The sequence below is a fragment of the Halichoerus grypus genome, chromosome 2 (genome assembly GCF_964656455.1).
Source record: "Halichoerus grypus chromosome 2, mHalGry1.hap1.1, whole genome shotgun sequence".
NCBI classification, from domain to species: domain Eukaryota; kingdom Metazoa; phylum Chordata; class Mammalia; order Carnivora; family Phocidae; genus Halichoerus; species Halichoerus grypus.
In genome coordinates this window covers 180004730-180030375 of record NC_135713.1, presented here as the reverse complement: position 1 = coordinate 180030375, position 25646 = coordinate 180004730, and the positions used below count along the sequence as shown (strand labels likewise).

General features: G+C 39.0%; 1 protein-coding gene across 3 annotated transcripts in view; it reads left to right on the top strand.

Moving 5' to 3' along the window:
• Positions 1 to 25646, top strand: part of STXBP4 (syntaxin binding protein 4) — a 221865-nt gene that overhangs the window by 140911 nt on the left and 55308 nt on the right. For all 3 annotated transcript variants that reach the window (XM_078065070.1, XM_078065058.1, XM_078065066.1), the window contains exon 16: positions 11594 to 11651. In XM_078065070.1, the coding sequence (XP_077921196.1) occupies positions 11594 to 11651 (58 nt within the window). The remainder of the gene's footprint in view (positions 1 to 11593; positions 11652 to 25646) is intronic.

Here is a 25646-nt window from a genome sequence, read left to right as displayed (position 1 = left end):
GTGTTTAGTGAAGTTTCTGGCAGATCCAGGGTCTGGGCATTTAAGGAGCCAACAGCCTGCTAAGATTGTTTGGAGGTTACCATGCTGGACAAGTTCTGAGGGAGATTTTGCCTGGCTCTACCAGCTTGCATAAGATTCCAAATCAGATTGAAATATGGAATCTGGAGATTTGAGGCCACCATATCCAAACCCACTTTACCTGCCAAACTTAACTGTGCTTAAATTTAACCTGCCCCAGTCCCTTTTATATATTCTCTCTCCCACTTTTTTTTTTAAATATAATGTGTAATTATACACACAACTATAAGGTTTCATAGCCAATTTTGTTACGAGCAGTGAGCATTTTTTTTCATCTATTTATCATCTTTTCCTACCCTCTGGCCTCTCATTCTCTTGTTTCCTTCCTTCTCTTTTTCTACCCTTTCTCTTCTCCTGTTACTTTCTTTCCCTGATTACAGAATGAAAGACAAAACTGTTTTTTTCATTTTCTGGACTTATTGGGGAGAAAAGTTCATAATCCTGTGACTAATTTAAATTATTGATTACTTTGATATTTTACACATCTCCTTTAAAAACAAAACTGAAATTAGTTATGAAGTTCTTTTAATTTGCATGTGGCTTTTGATATATTTTTGTCAGTGACATTTCCCTTTCTGGGGACAAAAAAATGTAACACCTCTGATTTAGACATTAAATGAAATAAAGTGAGCATTGTGGTAGACAGAATTCTAAGATGTCCCCTCAAATTCCTGGCCACTGGTATATATACACACTTTCTACCAGTTATTCAACCAAATACTAATCTAGGTGCTGCTGTAAAGAGATTTTGCATATGTAATTAGTTGACCGTAAAAAAGGGCAATTATCCAGGAAGGCCTAATCACACAAGCCCTTTAAATCTGAGTCTAGAAATCAAAGACAGGGAAGTCAGATTGAAAGCATGAAAAAGATGCTACATGCTATTGCTAGCTTGAAGATGGAGGGGGTCACATGGCAAGGAATGCCAGCTACATCTAAGCTGAGAGTGGCCCCCAACTAACATCCCACAGGAAAATGGGGACTTTGGTCCTACAGCTTGAAAGGAACTGAATTCTGCCAACAACAAAAATGAATTTGGAAGCAAACTTTCCCCCAGAACCTCGGGATGAAAACTCACCTCAGCTGACACCTTGATTTCAGTTTTCATACCCTCAGTGGAGAACCCAGGCATGCCATGCCAGACTTCCAACCTACAGGACTGTGAGCTAATAAGTGGGTATTGTCTTAGGCTCCTAAGTTTATAAGAAAACGTGTACAACCATGAACATATGTTTTCTTGAAAGCTCACTTCCAAAATACATAATTTCTAGAATTCTGGTATTCCGGGATGGGATACTTTTATAAATGTGTGATGGTAGTAGAACGCTAATGACACTCCATTGATGTACTCATGAAATCACCTTAAAAGGTATACTAATTTCTTTGTCGGTTTGAATCTAGCATTTTGACCTAGTTAACAAACTGCTCTTCCTGTTTTCTTGGGAAGTCTGTCTGCCTGTTACTCTCAGGCAACCTGCTAGTTGCAGGCAAATAGTGGTGTCTGTTTTGGACTACCCAACATACTGCCCTTAGTCTTAACCAGTGAATCAAGCTCCCTTGACACCAGCTTTACCAACTCTAGTCACTAAGTCAGTTTTCCTGAGTGTTGTAGAAAAAAAAGAAGTGCAATTCATTTTTTTCCCCTTCTAGTAGATCTGTTAATTCATGTTCAGCAGTCACTAACCTCTTAATATGTTTATTTTTTTAAAAGATTTTATTCATTTATTTGAGAGAGAGAATGAGATAGAGAGAGAGAGCATGAGAGGGTCAGAGGGAGAAGCCGACTCCCCGCTGAACAGGGAGCCCGATGTGGGACTCGATCCCGGGACTCCAGGATCACGACCTGAGCCGAAGGCAGTCGCCCAACCAACTGAGCCACCCAGGCGCCCCAATATGTTTGTTAGTCTAATAACAGCAGTGCTTTAAGGAGATCCTGTTTATCTTCATACACTAAAAGGAATTAGGAACCCTCCACCACACACACACACACACACACACACACACACACACACACACACATCATCTCTTTAGACTGATTATACGGAGAAAGATCTCACACTCCAGTGAGGATAGCTTCAGCAAGTTCTGTGCTGAGTTATATTAGTGCACGGAATGAAGTCCATTGTATGCCATTGGTTTTAAGCAAAACAAACCTAAACCAGATCGTTCCCCCAGCATTGTGTAAATACCCTGAGATGATTGCCAGTAGAATCCTGCATTCTCATCTTCAGTCTGGATCATGAGATGAAAGTTAACAATGCAAGAAAGAACATTTAACTGGCTTCTCAAATATCTGGACCCCATGATCTTAACTGGAAATAAAAGACTTCCAACTGTAAAAATACTGAGTTTTGCATCTGTCGGGAAGAGAAACATAGAAAATGAATATTAGCTTTTTCCATCCTATTAAGTGGATATTAGTGTAGTATTTATTTGACCAGAAATGGTGACAACAAGATAAAGAGGACTGTGAACCACCAAATAACCTCTAGAAATATTTTTACCATGTTGTTCATTTAATATGTTATAGCTTTTTAAGTTGCTCAGTGAGTGACTTCCAACTAGAAATAACTTATATCTAATTATGTTAACATTTCAACTTCTGAATTTGAGACATACAAATATAGAAACATATAAAATCTTTCTACATTATATATGTCATTTGCTTTTTTTTTTCCTTTGCTTGTTTAAATGATATATGTAATCATGTGGTAAAAACTCAAGCCGCAGGTCTAAAATTATGTCTGTTTACAGTTTATGCAAGTCTAATTTCAAGGAGTGTCTAAAGCACAATTCAGGAAATCTATATAGTTTTGTAAGAGAAATTATTTTTATATTTAAAATACTGCATTATTTGGCTATTTTTAGATTACAATCATCTCTCAGTATAATAGATTCCTTTTTTCATAGTGAAATTAGCTGGTAGCTCTTTTAAAATTGGCACTGCGATTCAGACCTACGAATTAACTTGTACAATTGTAAATCTAACATAAAATGTCTCTAAAATAGACTGCTTTGTGTTCAAGCCTAAAAATTATTTCAGTTCCTTTCAAAGAGCATTTCTCTGGGTAATAATGGAGAAATTGAGATATGGGAGTTTTGTTTTCTTTTTGTTGTTGTTGTTATTGTTTTTGTTCAGAAAGTTAGGCAAAGGTATTATTTGACCATTTTGAAATATTGATCGTTGGCAGTGCACCCAGGTATTAGGGAAGTGGAAGCCACACAGCACTTCCGTTAAAAGCATAGGATGTAGCCCCAGATTCCTACAAACTGTGACTGAACCAGTTACTAGCAGTGTGACAATGGGCAAGCTACTTAAACCTCTGTGCCCCTCAGTTTTCTCTTGTCAAATAACCTCAACAATAACACCGATCTCAAAGGGTTGTTACGAGGATACAGTGAGTTAATGTTCATGAGGTGCCTAGAAGAAGGTCAGGTACATAGAAAGCTCTATGTAAACATTTGATAAATACACGATGTACTGTTGGGGCCGTGGATTCTCCACGTCATCAGACGAGGCTGATACCAGTTGCATGTAATCACCTAATGGACAAAATGGTATTTCTCTCCTTTGATTTTTGGAACTTTCTGTCCGTTAGGACCAAGGAACGAAGAGATGAGCTCCACAGTGGTTATATTGGAGCTGGCTAGTACTTTTATGTGCTGACTGTCAAACATGGCCATTATTAAAAATCAAAATATTTAAACGGTAAATCATACTACGTTAAAAAAAAGGTAATAAATACTCAAAACTCACCACTGCCTAATCATTTTCCTACGCTGTACTATCATCTTTGTTCTTGTTTATGTCTGTTACACCTGGGAACACGACACATTGGTGTACCGCTTGGCATCGCTTCCCAGCCCTGTAGTCTGTGACATCACATTAGTAGCTTGAAATGAGTCATGGTAGGAGCAATTACACTACAGAAATCAGCAAATGCTACACACGAGAGCTCCCCCCAGCCCCCGCAAGAGGTGGTTGTCAAATATTTACCATCACACCACTCAAAGGATGTTTTCATGGGTGAAATAGAGACCATATCATTTCCTGTGTTAAGAAGGGGATTGTAAAAAAATGCATACCTACACCTTAATAGACATTTCCCCTGTGGATAATTTAAATACTTTTTATACTAAGCATCCATTACTCTATATATCTCTGGAACCATAGCTCTGAAGAATGAGCTGTTATTTTCATTACTATGACTAATAATGGTCTCCTTTTGTATATCATTGTTTAATTTATATTATCTAATGAGAGTCTCATGATAACCCCTAGGTGAGACAATGGCTATTAATCACTACTGTATACTGTAGATGAGAAAGTTGAGACTCCACAAGATTATTACTTTTCCATGGTTATTCGACTTGTAATTGAAGAACATTACATACAGATTTGGATTTTCTGACTGCAAATCAAGTGAAAATTCTACTATGTGATGATTGTGATATTCTTTTGGGAAACCTTACTGTGAGTTAGAAACCTCTCTCTCTCTCTCTTTCACCTGCTCCATTTTCCCTTCCCTTCCCTCATCCGCTTCCCTCGCCCTCTTCTTCTCTCCCTCTCTCCCTCTCAAGATAACAGATCCTAGAAGTAACATGTATTTGAACTTTTATAAGAGTTACACTATCAAGTGTTTTTCAAGTAAATTTGGCTCTCTTTGAGTTCTGAGATTGATGGTATTGTCTTTATTTTATTCTAAGAATTCTCAGTTTTCTCCCCATCCCAGTTCCTGCCATCATCGTCCATGTGAACCTACCACCTTTAATCTTCCGTTCTTTTGTCCACTGCCCATTGTTTCCCACTTCATTGTGCTCCTCCACTTTCACCAAGGACCTTGGCACCGGCAGATAGTGGTTCAAACTCCCTGCTCTCCCTCTCAAACCTCCCACTTTTCCAGCTCATTATATGCTCTGTGGTCCTCAGTCAGACCTCCCACCTATTTTCTCTATCCTTCAGCCTCCACTGTAGTTTTTACTTGTCTTCTCATTCAGTGTATAGTCTGGGGCCCATTATTTCAGTCATTCTTACAAATCCCTTCAATTCACTTGGCCCTCTGTCCTTCCGTCACGCTATTTCACGAGACTCCGGGCCTCCACAAGCTCAATCATCCACCTTCTGCACAATATACATAAGTAATGAGCATTGCTATAGGTTATACAACCATAACTCACTAGATTCCACTAGATCTTTTACTGTATAATCATAATTATTTTAAGGTCCAATATTTTATCTATCGCTGGATCTGGTTCTGTTGGTAGTTTTATCTTTTGACAATGATCTCTATTTTTTTCTCTTGTTTTTTCCTTTGTGTCTCATAATTTTGATTCAATGTCAGACATTGAATGTACAAAGCCACAGACACTGGGATAAATATTATTTAAGCCCAGAAGTGGGTGTGTCTCATCTCTCTCAGGCCATTAGCATGGCAGGTGGTGGTAGTGGGGGAGGGGGAGGCATTCAGTCTCATTTGTAGGCAAGCTGGGTTTACATTTTGGTTCTAGAATTACAATGAGTTTAGAGTCGTCCAGTGGTTGTCTGCCATTCCCTTGTGGTTATGTAAGGTCCAGAATGCTGGAGGGTTTTTCCTCAGTGTTACTGCTCCATCCTCAGCTGGGAGGCAGCAGGTTCTACGCACATCACAGTGGATGTGGATGTTTAATGTTGCTCCCTTTCCCTCCCCAACCATAGATGGCTCTTGCTTTTTGCTTGGTGCAAGGTTAGAGGTGGATGTGCGGAGTAAACGTTGGGGAGAGGCTCTTGGTTTTCCTACTCCAATCTCTGGTTTAGCAGGCCCTGTGCCCAAGTCACAGGGTAAGGACTTTCTCAGCCTTCCTGCCCTCCCCAGTGGCAGACAACCCTACTTCCTACTTAGTGCTCAAGTGGGTTTCCTGCCCCTCTCCTTGTGGAAATCAGACTCTGCTTTGTATTAGTGTAGGATTCTGGACTTGAAAGGTTTCCTGCCCTTGCCCCTCCAGTGACTTAGTGTTGATGCAAGATGAAGAAGACATCAGGTTTCCTGTGGCTCCCTGCCCCCCACCAGGACAAACAAGATTTTCCTGGAGTTTGGGCAGAGATTGGGGGTGTGACAATTTCTGTCCCCCAGGAACAGATGACTTTTGCTTCATGTCACTAAGTGTCCTTCCAGGGTGGAGAATGTCTCTTGCTTTTCCCCAGCCATAGCCAGCTATTCCTTCGTATCAGAGAGGGTTGAGGGCTCTGCAGTTTTATGCTTGTCCCTTATAGCAGTTGACCACCATCTTGTACTCATGCAGGGCCCAGAACGTGGATGGTACACCTGCTCCTCCCTCAAAACTTTGCAGGTTTTGCATGAGCTTGCACCACCTGGGGGGCTCTTTCAGGTCTCCTGCCCACTCCCAATCTTTCTCGTCAGCAAGGAGCTGTTTAGGGAGAGCAGATTCTCCTTGGGGAGGGCAGGGAGCTCCCAGGAACACTAAAAACTATCATGCTAGCCCATAATCAGGCCTTACAAATTTGTTATAATTTTAGATGTTTTCTTCTTACCCACTTTTATGGCAACATTTCTTACGGCACTCTGCCAAGAGAGAAGAGTTCATGTGCCCCATCTTTTCTTGGAGTTGCTCATCACCCTTTGGAATTCAGTTCACCTCAGGTCAGCTCAGGTGAGAAACTCAGTCTCTGAGGGACTCAAAAAAAATTATTATATTTTTTAGGTTGTACAGCTTTTCCCTACATATGGTGGGAGCAAAATTCTTTGCAGTTTTCCTCATCTTAATGAGAAGCAGATCTCCTGCTTCCTTTTTAAGAAACTTTCAAACAATTTTAACATGCCCCGCAAAACCCTGCACAGTCATATTTGCTTATCTGTCCAGCCAAATCTTGTGTCATTCTCCCCTCCTTCATTCACTATGCTCCAACAACAGTAATCTCTCAGTTCCTCAAATGTGCCAAGTTTTTCCCATCCCCAGAGCCTTTGCACATGCTGTTCGCTCAGCCTAGAGTGTTCTTCCCCATGTCCATACCTCCTTAACTGCAGTTCCTCCAGAGATCCTTTATCCCATACCCCCTATTCAAATTAGTACATAAATTACTTCCTCATTCTTTTTCACAGCTGGACAACACCCCATTATCTGGATATGTTGTTTTCAGTCAGTCCCCATTGGTGGTTATTTAGATTATTGCCAATCCTTTTTTTTTTTTTTTAACCGTTAATAATCTTGTACAGAAAACCTATCTGTGGGCTAAATTCCTAGAAGAATTGCTGGATTAAATGGTACATGGAGACAGTGAGGATAGTGCTTAAGAGTCTGGGCTTTGCCACCTGCCAGCCGTGTAACTTGGGCAAATGATTTCACCTTTCTGTGCCTCAGTTCCCTCATTTGTAAAATGGGGATGATCACAGTACCTTTTAATTGCCATGAGGCCTAACAGAGTTGGTACATGTGCAGTACTTGGAACAATGTCTACCACATAACCACTCAATAAATGTCAGCTGGTATTAATAACATTTAAGATTTTATGTAGATATTGACAAGTTCCCATAAATATGGGAAAAATTTTATACTCCCATCAGTATGGGAATGACTGTCTCTCCACACTCTTAACAGTGTCTTATTAAACAACTTTTTAATCTCTGCTAACATGATATACATGGCATCTCATAATAGTTTAATTTGTATTTGTCTCATTAAGAGTGAAGTTAAGCATATTTTCATGTGTTTAAGTGCATTTGTCTTTCCTGTGTCCTGAATGTTCAGCATGTTCCCCAGACTCCTGTTTGTCACTGGCCTTGTTCTTACTGATTTGTAGTTCTTTGTGTGTTTGGGGATTTAGGCTTTGTCTGTGCTGTAAGTTACTCTTTCACAGTATTCAACACTTTTCTATCGTTGTACTTATTTCTATTTTTAACACTGTATTTATTTATGGTTATGTTTTAAGGCTCCATAGACCAAGGTCCATCTTTATTTCTTCATCATTGCATATTGAACACAAAGCAAAATACTGAACACATAATAAATGATCAATACATATTTGATGAACGGGCCAAATACGACAAAGAGAATCTCGTTACGTAAATAGACTGGAAAACTGGAAGGAAAGTAGTTTGTACAAAAACACGATGAGTTTAGTTTTGGATATGTTGAGTTTTAGGTGACAGCTAAGTATGTATAATACTCTTACTTTGGCAAGATACTCATGAAGATTTTGGAGTCATCCCCATGAAGTGGTTGATTGGAAAGAGATGATCTCTGATGGAAAGAATGTTATATGTGAGAGTCTATAGACAAACACTTCCAATCAGGAACAATTTCAAGTGATTATATTTGTCATAATAGTTTTAAGACAGATATGAAATGAAAAGGAAAAATAGAAACATTATATATTTACAAGAATAAAGCAAATGAGGAATGGAGAAAAAATTTAATGCCTTGGAATAATAATGATTATTGAAAAGTATTTAGATCTTGTTATAATTTTGCCCAAATCACTTATTGTGAAGAAATGAAATTGTTTCCTAATGGAAAGCTGAGTCTATCATAAGCATACAAGCTTATGGAAATCAAAAGTGCTCTTTTTGTATAAAGTAAGCTACTTGGTTTATCAGTATTGTGTTTTTCAGTTTATAATTGGACAGTGATTGTGTTTTCTAGTACTGAACTATCACTGAGAGATTATTACTATCAATTTAGCCTCCAATTCTGTTTTTCAGATTATAGTAGCTGCATGAAAAAGAAGAAACCATTCAGTCTTCTAAAAAGAAATGCTTATTTTTTCAGAACAGAGAATTTATCCTAAAATAAGCTGTACATATTATTTAACACAAAAGAATCATCTTTATGGCTACAGTCCTTCATTAACCATATTGACTAAAATGGATATGGATTAGTACCTTTAATAAGTCTGTTGTGAAGTTATAGTCCTTGTTTAATGGATTGTAAGAAATAATCAGGGGACTCCTGGGCGGCTCAGTTGGTTAAGCATCTGCCTTCAGCTCAGGTCATGATCCCAGGGTCCTGGGATCGAGCCCCTCATCAGGCTCCCTGCTTCTCCCTCTGCCTGCCGCTCCCCCTGCTCGCTCACTGTCTCTCTCTCTCTCTCTCTGACAAATAAATAAAATCTTTAAAAAGAAAAAGAAAGGGCAGGAATTCTATTCTGATGGCATAGAGAATGTGTGGTACTCCAATGTCAATGTTAATTTTTAAATGACGCTGTGGATTAAAAGATACCGAAGTGTACATTTTTTTCTCCTTTTCATGAAAAAAAAAATCTGTGACTTAAAATCTAGAAGTATAGCTATAATGGTTGGACAAACAAATCATTTGGACAAAAACCTTAGTCCCATTAGAATGACTTTCTACTTAACTTTTAGCTGTCCTTTGCCTTATTGACTGGATATTCTGGGATTTCTGAGCATTTTTATCATGAAAGCAAGATTCTTCTGTACAGTCATGACATTCTCCCCTGCAGGCAAGGTGGTTGTCAGTGATCAATAAAATGATCTGTAACAAAAACGCAGAAAGTGTGAAAAAAGAAAATAAGTCCCCTCGAACCAGTGCAGCAGTGGACAACCATGGCCCATGCTGCTGGGCACATGCTGCCAGAAGAGATGGACATGGTGGTCACTTCAGGGGCTTGTAAGAAGCCAGTCATTCACTTATGCTGACTTCCCAGAAATTCTCATTTTTCTAATTAAAATAGGAACATTTATTCACTAAGAGAGCAAAGAAACTCCTAGGTGGCCTATGTTCATCAGCAAAGGAAACAGTTACAGAATGTTTAGCAAAGGTGTTATTATACAACTTGTGTTAATGGACTGGAAATAGATCTAAAATAAAGCTTTTCTTAATTATAAAAACAACATCTTCAAAACTGTTCTCAAAGAATATTCTTCAAGAAGTGAATGGTGACAGAGTAAGGTTTTATTTCATTCAAATAGTTACTGTTTGTGCATTTTTGCTCTGCCTCATGCTGAGACTTAGGGGAATGGAAGTCAGTGGTCTATTGCGGTAGCTCAGTTACTTTCCAAAGAAGTAGACTACCTGAGCCATGGAGTCTGTTCTTTTGTGCATTATACCCATCAATGGAGCCACAACAAGCCAGGATCAAAGGACTGATCCAAAAGGTCAATTAAAATCCTTAGCAGCAATGACGTGGATGGAACTGGAGGGTGTTATGCTGAGCAAAATAAGTCAATCAGAGAAAGACATGTATCATATGACTTCACTGATATGAGGAATTCTTAATCTCAGGAAACAAACTGAGGGTTGCTGGAGTGAGGGGTGGGGTGGGAGGGATGGGGTGGCTGGGTGATAGACATTGGGGAGGGTATGTGCTATGGTGAGCGCTGTGAATTGTGCAAGACTGTTGAATCACAGATCTGTACCTCTGAAACAAATAATGCAATATATGTTAAGAAAAAAAAAAAGAAGATAGCAGGAGGGGAAGAATGAAAGGGGGAAATCGGAGGGGTAGACAAACCATGAGAGACGATGGACTCTGAAAAACAAACTGAGGGTTCTAGAGGGGAGGGGGGTGGGGGGATGGGTTAGCCTGGTGATAGATATTAAAGAGGGCACATTCTGCATAGAGCACTGGGTGTTATGCACAAACAATGAATCATGGAACACTACATCAAAAACTAATGATGTAATGTATGGTGATTAACATAACAATAAAAATTTAAAAAAATAGAAAAAAAAATCCTTAGCAGCATGCAGGGATATAGCAGAAGGATAGAAACCATTGTATTCTAGAGGTGTACCATCCATAGCTGCAACATAAAAGAATGTGGCTACTCAACATGGGCCTGTTCTCTTGATATGAGGACACAAATGTACTCATTTACAGAAATATGGCCAAATAATTTCTTGCTTACTTCAATCTGCATTTCTTTATAGCTCACTAACTACTCTCAAACCCATTATAGAAATGAAAGCTAAGTTTAGCAAATTGTTTGGCCATTTATGTTTAGTGCACAAAATTCTTAATGAACAAAATAAAATACCACAATCCATTGTAAATCACTTTGCTAAACTTTCAGACTTCACAAGGAATTTGGTCTTGTCCAGAAGCTACTTTCAAGCCCCTGCGGATCTGGCATTCAAGCACCAGTTCCCTGCAGAGCTGAGCGAAAGAATGTAAGGGAGCCAATCAAGGAAACTTTGAGCCAGAATAGACAAGCAGGGGCCATCTTGTCCATCCTTCTGCCTTCAGGCAAAAACCACCCCCTGCACCAAAAATTTTTGCTTGAATCCTGCTGACAAAAATGCTCACCCCATGTAAATGACAAGTCATAATCCAGTTAATGCAACTAAAGCAGATTGTTAACTGTTCGGGACTTATTTATTGTGTTCTAAAGATGCTGAGTCTGAAAGCTCATCTGAATTGTTTTAATTCCTCCTTTCAAGAAAATTATTTTGTACAAGAAATGTACTCAAATAATTGTAAAGATGTGGGAAGTTTGCATCCAGGAAATAAAGTTATCTTTATCATCTTATTAAGTGTATTTTTGGTTTCCCTTCACTCTAGATCTACCTTATGGGTGGGAGGAAGCTTACACAGCAGATGGAATCAAGTACTTCATCAAGTAAGTACAAGCATCTCAACCAAGTAAGCAATTTCCTTCACATCTGGAGAGAACCTGGAAGTTGCAGAATAATCAGCAAAACCAAGAATCCCTCTTGGAGGTTACAAAAATTAGTAACAAGAAATGAAGCCTCACCATTTTCATTTCATGTGATTTAAATGCTAATATCAGATATCGTTTAGGGGGTGAAAAACTAGTAATTATTTCAAGGGAAACAGCAAAAAGTTGGAACAAGATCGTAATTTGAACTTAAATGTTGGCTGCCTGAATTCACTTCTGACTAAAAGTATTAATACTTATGAGAAGTTAATATCTAATGAAAAAATCAATTTGTATATCTTAACACTTCTTCATACTTAATACAATAATACTAATAATCAGCATTTTTAGTGCTTTACAGTACATAGTTCATTCATTCTGCAAATATATTTTGAGCATTTGCTGTGTGCCAGGCAATGTACCATGCCTTGAAGATTCAGTAGTAAAATATACAGACTAGCTCTCTGATGTCATGGAATTTATATAATAGTAGGAAAGATAATAAATAACAAGATAAACGAGGCATAATATGAACAAACCCTGTCTAAGTGGATTCTCAGAACACCTTTTGAGGTATGTATGCCTTATTTTTGCTGTTTTATGGATGAAAAACATAAGAGCTTGCAGCAGTTGCCCAAAAATCCACAGCTACTAAATTACCAAATCAGAATAGAATCAAAGTCTTTTGACTCCAGGATTCTACTATACTGGACTGCCAATGATAGAGACATGTCTTTGAAAGCTTCAATAGCAATACATATTCTGTCTACTGAACTGGTTAGTTTTATCCTGGACAAAGCAGACTGATCTACTCTGTTCTGGGCAGCTCCTTTCATGTCAGAATTGACATTATAAGAACACAAATGGGAATCTCAAAGACTCTTGAAACCTAAAAGACTCCCTTTATTGTCCTTTCTAGCAATGTATTCTTGTTATACATTTGGAGAGGAAAGGGGAGGTATGTCCTTGATGTCCTTTCAGTTGTACAAGTATTTTCCAAAGCAATATCCAAATTCTGGATTCCCAAGCTCTGTCACTTCACACGGGTTCCTATACCCTCTTCACCTCAGTTTTCTCATCATAAAGTAAGGGAAGTATTGCCTACTTCATAGAGTTGTTAAATGTTAAGCTCCTAGCATAGAACTTTGAACATAGTAGATGCCCAGTAGTCATCATTAATTTACAATATGGAGAAGCCCATAATGGTGGTGGGGGGGACATGAAAAATCATATGACCATTGAAAACAGTGAGAATTCAAAAGCTTCTTATTTAAAAAGATTTGAGGAAAAAAAAAAACTAACGATAAACGTGGCAATGTGTTTTTGTGGTGTATTTTCTTCTTGTGGTCTCTAGCAAAAAGTAATAAAGCAAAGGCGTAGTATATAATGTATGGAAAAGGGACTTTTGGAATAGAGAACCCAGGAATCCCATGCAGGGATTACATTTAGCACCATACTCTTCACTTTCAGAATCATGTCTCTTCTGGAAGGAGAGTTGTGCCCTGATACGCTGGGTTTACTATGTTGAGTTCCTGGAAGATTTGAATCAGGGTACTGTAGACGTGGCAGGAAAAAGAAAAACCACATTCACGTTTTCATTGGGTTTTTTTCTCATATTAACTTTGTAATGATTAAGGGAAAAGATGTAGGGGGGAGGAATGAGCATTTAATTTTTTTAAAAGATTTATTATTTTGAGAGAGAGAGCACACGTGAGCAGGGGGAGGGGCAGAGGGAAAGAATCTCAAGCAGACTCCATGCTGAGCACAGAACCTGATGTAGGGCTCAATCTCACAACCCCAAGTGCATGACCTAAGCCGAAATCAAGAGTCAGACCCTTAACTGACTGAGCCACTCAGGTGCCCTGAGAATGAGCATTTACTGGGCACAACCTGATGCTCGGTAACCAGGCGTATGTTAGGTGTACTTTTCTATGCATTGTATCACTTAATTCTGCTAACAGTGTGGAAAATGGACACCGCTTGGCTCTTATTAGGGTGGTATTATGATGGTGGTGAGCTGCATCCTGCCTTCAGCCATGCCTGTCTCCTAGAAAGTCCCCAAAAGAAGTGCCTGATCAAAGGAAGGCAAACTAGCATTCAATTATTTACTGGGGTTCTCGTTCAAAGGCCTTTGAAAAACATCAGTAAATGAGTCTAGACCCTGTGGGGACTCCTTTGCCTCAGTCGGCTGTCAGTATATCCTAACCCAAAGCTGAGTGTCACCGCCTGACTAGTGCCATGTGAGGAAAGGACACCAAAAGCACAACCACTGACCACCAAAGACAAGGAGGGAGCAAGAGATGGCCAGCCAAAGGGTGAGTGTTTCCCATTGCCGGGTGCCCAGCTGGCTTAAACAGCTCTGTCTAGCAGACCAGAACAACAGTCTTGGGCTGGGCTCCTCCTACAAGGAAGACTAGCATCCAAGGAGAGGAAAGGAGAGAAAAAAGAGTAAACAAATCGTTTACCCTGAGGTCTAACGAACAGTCCTGTGGAAGGAACAGAAAGAGACACTACGTTTATGTAGTCTACTCCAACATAGAAAATATATCCCTTAGACCTAAACCTAAATATATTCTTTAAACCTGTCTTTTGGAAGCCCATCAGTTCTCTTCCTTGACCTTAACCTTGACTTACAAAGAAAGCAGAAAAGAGATAAGATAGGTTTGTTCCCCAAAGGACAATGGTGGATATCATTGTATCACCATTACAGTTGGAGAAACTATGTGGAAAAGAGGCTAACTTGGTCAAAGCCATGCAGTAGTAAAATTGCAGAGCTGAGGTAAGTAAAGCCAGCCCCCAACACACATACATAAACACACACACACACACACACACACCCATGCTTTACCACCTCCACCTCCTTATTTTAATGTAGTATGTTTCCATGTGACAAGAAAGATATTTTAAACAAATCTTGATTTAGGGAGAGCTCCTTACTTTATCCATTTTTAAGCAGCAGAATAGAAACTTAGTTCTAAGAATACTTAGTTATCTCCTGGAGATTAGAAAGGCCAAATAGTAAAGATAAGAAAAGCTAATACTGTACCAGTGCTTCCTTTACTCAGCCTTGTGGAGGAACGGGCTGCTTGCCTGAGTTAGGTTTTTCTGCTAGAAGTTAACCCCATTCAAGCACCAGCATTTATTTTAGCTTGACTATTCTTGATCCAAGTTTTACTTAATAAGTGTTGCATACTTCCCTGCCTTCTTACAATGAGGCTACTAAAGAAAATCTTTATGAATGTCAGTCTTATGCATAATATAGTGAGTTCTGCAGGGGGAGGGTAAGCTCTTTAAACTAGAATGGGACCCAGCTGTCATCTCTCGCGGCTCTCAGTGGGCCTGGCCATCTCCTTACCCCCATTCTCCTTTTTTATCTTTTACACACCTCACCCTCTTCCCCAGGAGTTTCTCAACTGAGGACAGGACGCCAGATCATCAAACTAATTTGAATTGCTTGTAAATAGCTCTTGGGTGTGGCCTATAGGGGTTTGTGTGAGTCAAGTTCAGGAGTTCTGGTGCGTGGAGCTGATTATAGGAAAGCCATCTGATAGAGGGGAAAGAAGAGCCTGAGCTTTGGATTTGGAAAAACTTGGGTCCAAATGCGGGTGTCTCCACAGGATAGCTGAACGACCTCGGGCATGTTTACTTAAGCTCTCTGAGCTTTAATTCTCCATATTTACAGAATGGAAAGAATATTAGCACTCCGTAGGGTTCTTGCCTAGAATGAATGAGCTTACGTATGTGAAACACCTATCATAGCTCCTGACCCAAAGTACACACTTCCAGCCAAGTTTAGCTGTCCTCACTCCCTCCCCTCACTCTTAACATTTTGGTGGGGGTACTTCCTGGCTCTTAGCTGCTGGGTTCAGACAGGTGATGTTGCCACATTCATAATGGCTGCATACACAAGCATCCATTGTGTGTCCTTCTTGGAACTATGTAGCTTTTTTGTCTTATTTTTTCATCTTCATCCTACCATTTACCCCAGCTGAAATTTTGAACCTGGATAACCTTAGCTTTTGAGGTAGGAGTAGTTCATTTACCAGGTTAATGTACTTTGGAGGCAGGAAATAGCAAGTAATGAACTCAGGTCATTGCCTCTCTTACCTTTACTTAAAAAGAACAGGTTGAAATTGCCCTTCCAGAACACCGGAGGAGATAATGGTCTGTATACATATAATCTCTTCCCTGAAATTGACACCTGTCACTGTCTTCCCGGAAATTGAATTGTTCCATCTGATGGAAGCCAAGCCTCAGGCAAAGGAATAACTGTCAGTGCTGTCCCAAGAACGCCCAGACGAATATAGTCCTCATTGAATATTCCTGCACATGTCCATTGCACACCTAATAATACTTTGTAGTCATCTACTTAAGTTCTGATGCAAGAGAAGAAAGCATTTTACCTGGCATAAACAAATTTAATCAAAATGTTGGCATTGCTAGAGCCAGCATTTCACAGAACTAACAAAACATGTGTGTCTGTATATATGTGTGTGTGTGTGTGTATCAATATGTGTATGTAATATGCATATAGGCAGGGCTTGCCTCACTTGCGCTATATATGTGTATATATATATATATATATATGCACACACCAGTGCATTCAAAGGAAAACTTTCATATTTTTCCTTAGAGAGTTGCAGCATTCTTAAATTTAACAACAAGGGGCGCCTGGGTGGCTCAGTCGTTAAGCGTCTGCCTTCAGCTCAGGTCATGATCCCAGGGTCCTGGGATCGAGCTCCGCATTGGGCTCCCTGCTCCTCGGGAAGCCTGCTTCTCCCTCTCCCACTCCCCCTGCTTGTGTTCCCTCTCTCGCTGTGTCTGTCTCTGTCAAATAAATAAATAGAATCTTTAAAAATAACAATTAAAAAATAAATAAATAAATTTAACGACAAATGTCAGTTATCTTGATGGTGCTATGATGAAATTATCTGATTAACTTAACCATTTTCCCACCCAGTTTCTTCCCTTTGAAAGTTGTATACTATTATAGATTTATAGTAGTCCTTTGATATGACTCCACTTTAAAATGTGTTATAAAATTTAACAAAATTATTGAGAGTTATGTTTAATAGTAAAACTTAATTTTTACAAATTAGACATTACTGCTACATTGCTTTCATTGTGTTTTCTTTTTCTATTGAAAAACTCAGATTCACTGTGATTAATGATCGTGATTGTTAATTCTATTGCTGCATGATAAATTTCTCCCAAATTTTGCAGCTTAAAACAGTAAACATTTTCTCACCCAGTTTCAGAGGGTCAAGAATCCAGGTGTGGTTTTACTGGATCATTCTGGCTCTTTCTCTCTAGGTTTCTCATGAAGTTATGATCAAGCTATTAGCCAAGGCTAGGGATTGAAGAGTGCCTTAGTGGGGCTGGTATATTTTTTCCAAGCTCACACATCTGGCTGTTGGCAGGAGGCTTCAGTTCCTCACCAAAACGTGGACCTTTCTCCTTAGGACTGCACACAACAAGATGGCAGGCTTCCCCCAAAACAAGAGACAAGAGAAAGAGTGAGAGCAAGAGAAATATGAAGACCAAAGCTTTATAACCAATCTTAAAAGTGAGTGATATACCATCACTCCTGCCATATGCTATTGGTCACAGAGACCAACCCTGGTACAATGTAGAAGAGTGAGAATGCCAAAAGGTGAGGATCACTGGGACCTGGCTTAAAGGATGCCTACCACAATGCTATTTCACAATATATGTAAAATATATATTGTATTTATATATATATATATATATACACACACACACACACACATATAGTTTGTATATATCATATATAAACATATGTTTCCATGTGTATATATGTATGTTATATATATGTGTGTATACATCTGTGTAAGTAATACAGATATCTCAGTATTAGACACTTGCTTCAGACATGGAATGATACTATGTATAGTGATTAGTGAGTTTTCCAGTAGGTATAATCATTTGTTTTTAAAAGTTACTTAAACTTATAATTCTCCACGTGTTCATTTGTGCTGATACACCTTCAATGTGAGATCTCTCCTCATGTTATAAAAACTTCATCCATTACATAGGAAGAAGTATACTTACAACATTAAAATGCCTATCAGTAGAACCTAGGAAGTCAGTAATTTCTGAATAAAACAAAAGTGTCGGTCTAGAGCAGGGAAGGCAAATAGATTTCAACTCACTGTCTCAAGCATGGTTTGGGGAAATATTCTAAGCTGTGTTCATCCTCAGTGATGTCTGATCAGTTAGGTGTTTGCTGTGGCTGCAGAGGGGAAGAGGTGTAGGGGACACGTGCCACATCTCTGCAATCTTTGGTCTTCTAGAATATTTTGCTAATGCAGAAACTCTGCCAGGATGAGCAGTAATAATACAAAGAGTAGGTTGAAACAATGAAATAAACAATGACAAGCCACCCAGAGAAGTTCTTATAAGATAGTATTTAAAAGCTTTGCCTTAATGACTCTAAAAGATTAATGATTTCTGGTAGGCATGGCTTTCTTCATGTCTCTCCAGTCAGAGAAATTAATGACCCTAGATGATTGTCTTCATTGACTTGAGGTAGGACATCCTATTAGGTTGTTCCCAGGTAGGAAAGAATGTGGATCACAGCCTGTATTTGAATAAGACTTTGCCATTGTCAGCCTACTGTATTAATTAAAGGCTTAAGTTACATTGTGTCCTCTCATTTATAAAATAGAAAACACAAAAGAGAAAAATTAGAGGTTATGTTTTCTTGCCCCCTAACTTTATTTTACAAGTATAGCCTATGCTGGGTAATTCTAATGTAATTACAAATTAGGGTGATTGGAGGGGAGGATGAGAGGAACGGATGGTTTCTGGATTGGAAATAATAAGCTGCTGCTTTTGACTTTTCCTAAATCCTTGGCAGATTAGTTTAGCTCTTCTTTAGTGGACACTGTCAGGAGCCCGCCTTCTGAGGACCTCATTAATTTGGCTGCTTTGATTCATTTTGGGTGAGTTAAGAAATATCTATTCACAAACGACTCTAAGTCTAAGGCTCACTTGATGAGGCATTAGGATAATTTCTATGCACCTAACTAAAGCATAGATAAGGAGAGTGCATGTTAGCTCCTCACTATCCTCTACGTGCCTGAGAATCCTGAGCATTTCATTCTTCATGAGACTGTAATGAAGAAATCAAAAGATGGCTTGAAGGAGGAAATATTTTGTCCCCAAACACTTCTTAGTTATGAATAAATTGTATTGAAACCACTGGTTTGGATGTAGCCATCCAGGTGACGGCTGGCTTAGAATATCCAGTAACTAGTACAGTGCCTGGTGTGTATAGGGACTAAATAAATATTTATCAAATGCATGAAGACTGTCATTGCCAATTTGGGGAAGCAATTGGTGAGAAAAAAAAAAAATACGGACTGTAATGTCAGACAGACCTGGGTTCTAGTGTTTATGCACCACTTATGAGTGTGACCTTGGTATAATTGATATTGTGTTCAATTGTTTGTTCCCCCTTTTCTCATTCAAAAAAGAAGGATGGTAGTTTATATCTCCTAGGCTTGTTTTGAGAATTGAATAAAATAAGGGGGGAGGGGGTAAGCCCCTGGCAAAACACTTGGCACATGGTGAGCGTTGAACAGAGATTAGTCCTCCCTCCCTCCCTTTATTTTATAGTACTGCTATTGGACAGTGGAGGGGCCATAAATGACAACATTTGCACAGCTGCAAATAGAAACCACTAGCCAAAACTTGCACTTAACGCCACTCGCTGGCCAATCAGAAGCCCTATGACAGGAGCAGAGAGGTTGCATTGCTCAGGAGCCTGAGACAGCTAGCTCTGGATTTTCTATAAATACCTACGAAGGGGTGTAGCAGTACGGAGCGCTGTAAGAGCAACTGTCATTTAAACGAAAGGCCAGCCAGCTGGCTTAGGTCGTTCAGAATGGCAAAGCCCACGGAAATGAATAAAACATCCAGATCTAGACAGCCAGCATCCAACTCTCCACCCCCCACCCCCATTTAACCAATGACAGGTATGACTGAGGCATAAAGCATGTTTTTTAGCATTTTATTGGGATACTGTAAGCAAATCCTCTGGGATTGCAAGAAGTACTTGGGAAATTCATCACCTTTCTGTGGTTATACTTTTATTTAGCCGGATGTGGAACTGTCTCTGCCTCCAGGACCCTTTATTTAAGTTAATTAACAAATACTGACTTTTTTGTCAAACACTTTCCCTTCCAAATTCGGTTGCTTTATCAGTCTGCTAGGACTGCCAAGACTAAGTGGCTTAAAGAGCAGAAATTTATTTTCTCATAGTTCTGGAGGCCAGAAGTCCAAGGTGAAGATGCCATCAGGATATCTGGTAAGGCCTTTCTTCCTAGGATATAGACTGCTACCTTCTCACTGTGTCCTCACATGGCCTGTTGTCCATGTGTGCACAGAGAGATCAAGCTCTGGTGTCTCTTCCTCTTCTTACGAGGACACCAGTCCCACTGGACCCAGGGCCTCACCTCCATGACCTCATCTAACTTTACCTCCCTAAAGGCCTATTTCCCAATATAGCCCACATTATGGGTCAGGGCTTCAATATATGAATTGGAGGGGGTAGGGGCACAATTCACTTCACAACAGTTGCTTTTTTCTTAAACTACTTTCCATAAATTCTCCAGCACCTTCTTTTTCTTTATCCAGTAATCTCCATTACAGTGCAGTATATCATTTTCCTATACATTTCTTATACATTTACCAAGTTTTAGGCACACCTGCAAGAATTAATCCAAACTAGTGCCTTTTTCCTTGTGCCCTAGTCTTTAGTAGATGAAGCAGCTAAGGGGAGGAGGAGTGTGGAAAGGAGAATAATGACCTCCTCCCCACCAACGATGTCCTCATGTTAATCTCCACAACCTTTGAATACATTAGGTTACATGGTAAAGGGGCATAAAGGTTGCACGTGGAATTAGGGCTGCTAATCAGCTGGTCTTAAAATAGGGAGATTATCCTGGATTATCCAGGTGGGTCCACTCTAATCACATGAGTCCTTAACAGTGGAAGAGGGAGGCAGAAGAAGAGGGTCAGAGAAAGAGATATGACAGTGGAAGCAGGGACAGACAGGCTATGTTTCTGGCTTCGAAGATGGGGGCTACAAACACAGAATGTGGGTGGCCTTTAAGCTGGGAAAGCAAGGAAACGAAATCTCCCCTAGAGCCTCCAGAAAGGAACATTAGCCTTGCCAACACTTTGATTTTAGCCCAGTAAGAGCCATGTCAGACTTCTGAGCTACAGAACTGTAAGCCAGTGAATTTGTGTTGTTTAAAGCCACTAAATTTTATGTGTCAATTTGTTACTTCACCAATAGAAAACTAATACAGGGAGTCAAAGGTAGAGGGGAGAGGGTAATGATTATGACTTGGACCTAGAATGTGTCAGGCATGGAACTAGAGGATTTATATGTGTTATCTCTTAACACTATTGAGGCATGTGTTACATGTTTTCTACATTAGGAAACTGAGACTGGGAGTTTAAGTAACTTTTTTTAAGACACACAGTAACCTAGTTAGACATGGGCGATCGGGGATTTCAAACCAGGTCTGCATAGTCTATACGAAGGAATAGTAACCCTGGTCTGCGTCTAAGCCCTGGTTCTGCTACTGTGTGAACTAAGGGTGCTTGAATACCCCAGCCTCGGTTTCTTCAGTTGTTAAACTTGTAGAGACAAGTTAGGTTTATGAGCTTTGTATGAAAAGCTAACTGGGAAATTAGTATCAAAACACATTGTAAAGTACAAAATGCTTATCTGATGTCGTGTCTGATCCAGCTGCCACTTACCTAAACATCCCTCTCAAATGAATGATCTAGGACAGTGAGGGGGCTGGAGGGTCTTCTTAGATCCTAACCTGAACTTTGTTACTTAGCATCAGCATTAACCAGGCCCCTTTATGAAAAATCTTCATCCTTTTGTTGGGTGTTGGATGCCTAGAAACATGGCTTTGGCTGCATCCTGAGTTATTTCAGAGGCTGAAAACTCCAGGGTAGTAAAATCACTTCAATAATGGTGAGAGAATTGAGGGGTAACGTGAGTTCTTAGCCATCCCTTACCATCAAGTTTGTCTTTGGTAGCATTTTATATTAACACAATATTTGTTTAGCTAACAATAGTATTTGTTCAATGTAAACAATTATAACTTAAATCCTGGGATTTGAGTAAGTTTACATATGACTCTGGCTATTTAGCAAATAAACTCTAATCAAAATTGTTTGGATTATCATAGTGGTTCAGTTATTACCTACCACCAAATATATGAATAGACCTTTTCAGGTTACTTGGCTATTAGAATATTGGTGAAGAGGGTTAGTAGTCCTGGTTATTTGATGACTTTTAGGCTATATAAATCAATTGAACTCTTTCCTGATAAAGTAGAGTCTCTATATACATATTTCTGAATCACTTAGGGTGAGGCTGCTGCATTATCACATCTGAAGATAGTTTTTTTTTTTTAAAGATTTTAATTATTCATTTGTTTGACACAGAGAGACACAGCAAGAGAGGGAACACAAGCAGGGGGAGTGGGAGAGGGAGAAGCAGGCTTCCCGCGGAGCAGGGAGCCCAATGTGGGGCTCGATCCCAGGACCCCGGGACCACGACCTGAGCCAAAGGCAGACGCTCAATGACTGAGCCACCCAGGCGCCTCTGAAGATAGTTTTATCTGGTCCTCAATCATAAATAAGCTAGTCTACCACGTTTGAGCATTTTTTACATGTGGTATGATAATAATAATACCAGTGAAAAGTCTGGTGGATCTATGCATCAGACATTTATTGACCCTCGTTTTCTGTGAGCCTGACACCGAGATTGTAAAGACCCCTCTCTGCCCTCCAGAAATTAACATCCTTGTGGGCAAAAAGACAGACATATAAAGAATTCATTTTCATGTTGTGAAAAGTGTAAGACTTCTGAGGAAGCAGGCTTCATGCTAGTACTTTTTATTCCTACTTAATAAAAATATGATTTTTGTGGCAAGTGCTTTTAAATATGCTTTAGACAATATAATCTGTATTCAGTCAACACATCTTTAATTATCTCATTTTGTAAAGCTGAAGAGCCCTTTTAGGTGATCATTTACCCCATCCCAGAATCGCCATACATATTGTTGAAACCCACCCAGATAACAGAGCCTCAGATAGGAGTTTAACAGAATGGCTAAATTCTCCGAAGTCAGATTTGGGTCCGGATCCAGGCACTAACAGTTTTATGACCTGAAGTAAGTTATTTTACCTCTCTCGGTATTAGTTTCCTCAGATATAACATGAGGATGATAAGTATAACTTTTTCTCTTCTTCAAAATAAGGTTCTAAAAGACAGTTAAGTCCACTGATTCACAAGTCCAAGATGGCACCACTAGAAATGGTATTGTAGAGTTGATGAGAGAACTATAAAGGTTGATGGCACGTTTGGTGTTTATCCCATAATTTTTCACTATAATTGAAAGTTTCGACTTTATAGCACTCACTCTCAAGTGGCTTTTGCACTTACACATTACGGAGTCGATGATACTTGGATAGAACATGTCAAGACTATAGAGATGGTGGGGGAGGGAACCTCTCAAAGTCCCATCCAGTTTTGTGATTTTAGAATGTTCAGTTCTTGGGGTGCCTGGGTGACTCAGTTGGTTAGGCGACTGCTTTTGGTTCGGGTCATGATCTTGGAGTCCCAGGATGGAGTCCCACATCAAGCTCCCTGCTCAGCAGGGAGTCTGCTTCTCCCTCTGAACCTCCCCCCTCTCGTGCTCTCTCTCTCAAATAATAAATAAAATCTTTTAAAAATAGTAGAATGTCCAATTCTTCTCTGATAAAAGAATATGTACATTCATATGCTTATATTTTTAGTGTAGTCCACTTAACTTTAATAGAAAAATAACATTAGAATAAGTATAAAATTAGTTGAAATTTTGCTTCAAATCATTTTAGTTTTTTTAAATTTTCAAATTTGGTAATTAAGAAAAATGTACTTAATCAGATGTTTATTAAACTTATTGGATAAAAAAGTGAAACATGTGAACATTACAAACTAAAGTAGCTTCTATATTTAATGCACCTGTATTCATAAGTGAGAATTTAAGGTGGAAACTGGCAGTGGTCTTGCAAAGTTGTTTCTAATTAAATTTAGTTTTCATTAATCTATATTCAGACAGTCTTTTGATCACTACTGACCTATTTAAAGTAGCATGAAAATATATACGTATTGCTTGTCTTCTGTATTTTAGAAAGCCAACCTCTTTAGTTTGGAGAAGTTGTATTTACAGGGGAAGTAATAGTCATGGCTTCATCTTGAAATACTCTCTTCTTGCTTGAGGATGATTTAGAATGACACTAACTAATGGCTGTAACAAACCGCCACCTTTCAGTGGCTTAATGCTCGCATACCAGTTAATGCAGACCTTCCTGGTTGATGAGTGGCTTTTCTTTTCTTGGGCTGGTGACTTTGGTACCCCAGCTCCTCCTAGCTCATGGCTCCGCATTCCCTAGGTCCTCAGAGTCCTCTGCCTTCAGTTAGCAGATGAGGAGTAAGAGTAGGAGAAGGCACTCCAGTTTCTTAAAAACCCCTGGCCCGCAAGAGATAAGCATCAATTCTCACACCTTCCACTGGCAGGAACTAGCCACATGCTCACATAAGGATCGCTGGGACAGGTAGTCAGTCTCCAGGCAGCTGCCTCCTGGTAACAACTCTGTGATATGGAAGGGAGAACATAAAGTTTGGTGGGCCCTGCCAAAGGGGACATGAGAATGTACGAATATACCAACTTGAAAATTCTGTGTTTATTAATATCTAATAGTCCAGTGTATAAGTACCAGTGGGACATGTTCTTTGGGGCCTTCTGTATTCTTTAATCCTATCACAGTGAAAAACAGCATCAATTTTTAAGAGTTGCCCAAAGCTATGTAATCTGTGACTGTAGGACAATTTCTTTGTATCAGCTCTGGACCTGGGATGTTTTAGCTTTGTACAGTAATTGACAGCAATCTAAACCTGTGTATATGATTTAAAGGATATAATTTATATTTTTCATATTTTTCTCAGGAATCTTCAGTGTTCATCTTTTACAAGTCTAGGGACAGCAGTTTTTTCCAATATTATGCATAAGTAATATATGACTATAGCTTTAGATTCTTATAATAATGTGATATCTGAGATGTGAAGGTTTTTTAATTGGATTTTTCAATTTTTCAAAAGATATGTATTTTTATATAAATTGCCATAAATATGTAGCAAAAAGAAATTTGTCTTAAAGACCATAAATATTTGGATGGAATCCTGCTAATATTTGGTCAGAGTCCCAGTGGATTTCCAAATGTTTAATTACAAAATACTGGAACTGTTTTGTGATATTTACAAAGCTAATTACTAAGAAATATCCATTCTGATTTTAGGGATGTATTTCCAAAATTATGTAAGAGGGAACTCCTTATCTGTCAGTGGTAACAAACAGCTTGTAATTTTCTCTTAAATATGTTTTGGAATGGATTCTTCATATTACTAATTCCTAGTCATTCTCATAACCAGTGTCTGGCAAGATTACGCACTGCCTCACCAAGGTTTGGTGACTTTTTGATAATTTTATTGACACGGTTCACTTTCTGTTCTTACCTTCTAATTTGTTTTCAATTGGGATTCTTTTTTAAGTATAAATCTTTTATTGTTGTTACTACTTGCACTTTATGGCCAGTTGTAAAATTTTCCAGTAATTCCAAGATACTGATGTCAGAAGCAGATTGAATTAACATATATTACTTGTCTTTATTTTCTTGTTCATATGAATATTATATGCATAGGATTATCCCCCCACCCCCACAAAAAAAGGACATTGCAAGTTAATTACTTAGTCTCATTATTTTGCGACCTTATCTTCAACATGATAAAATTATATATGAAATCTTGCTAAATTCACAATGATATATAAATAGTGTCATTTACAATGGAGTTTAACAGAA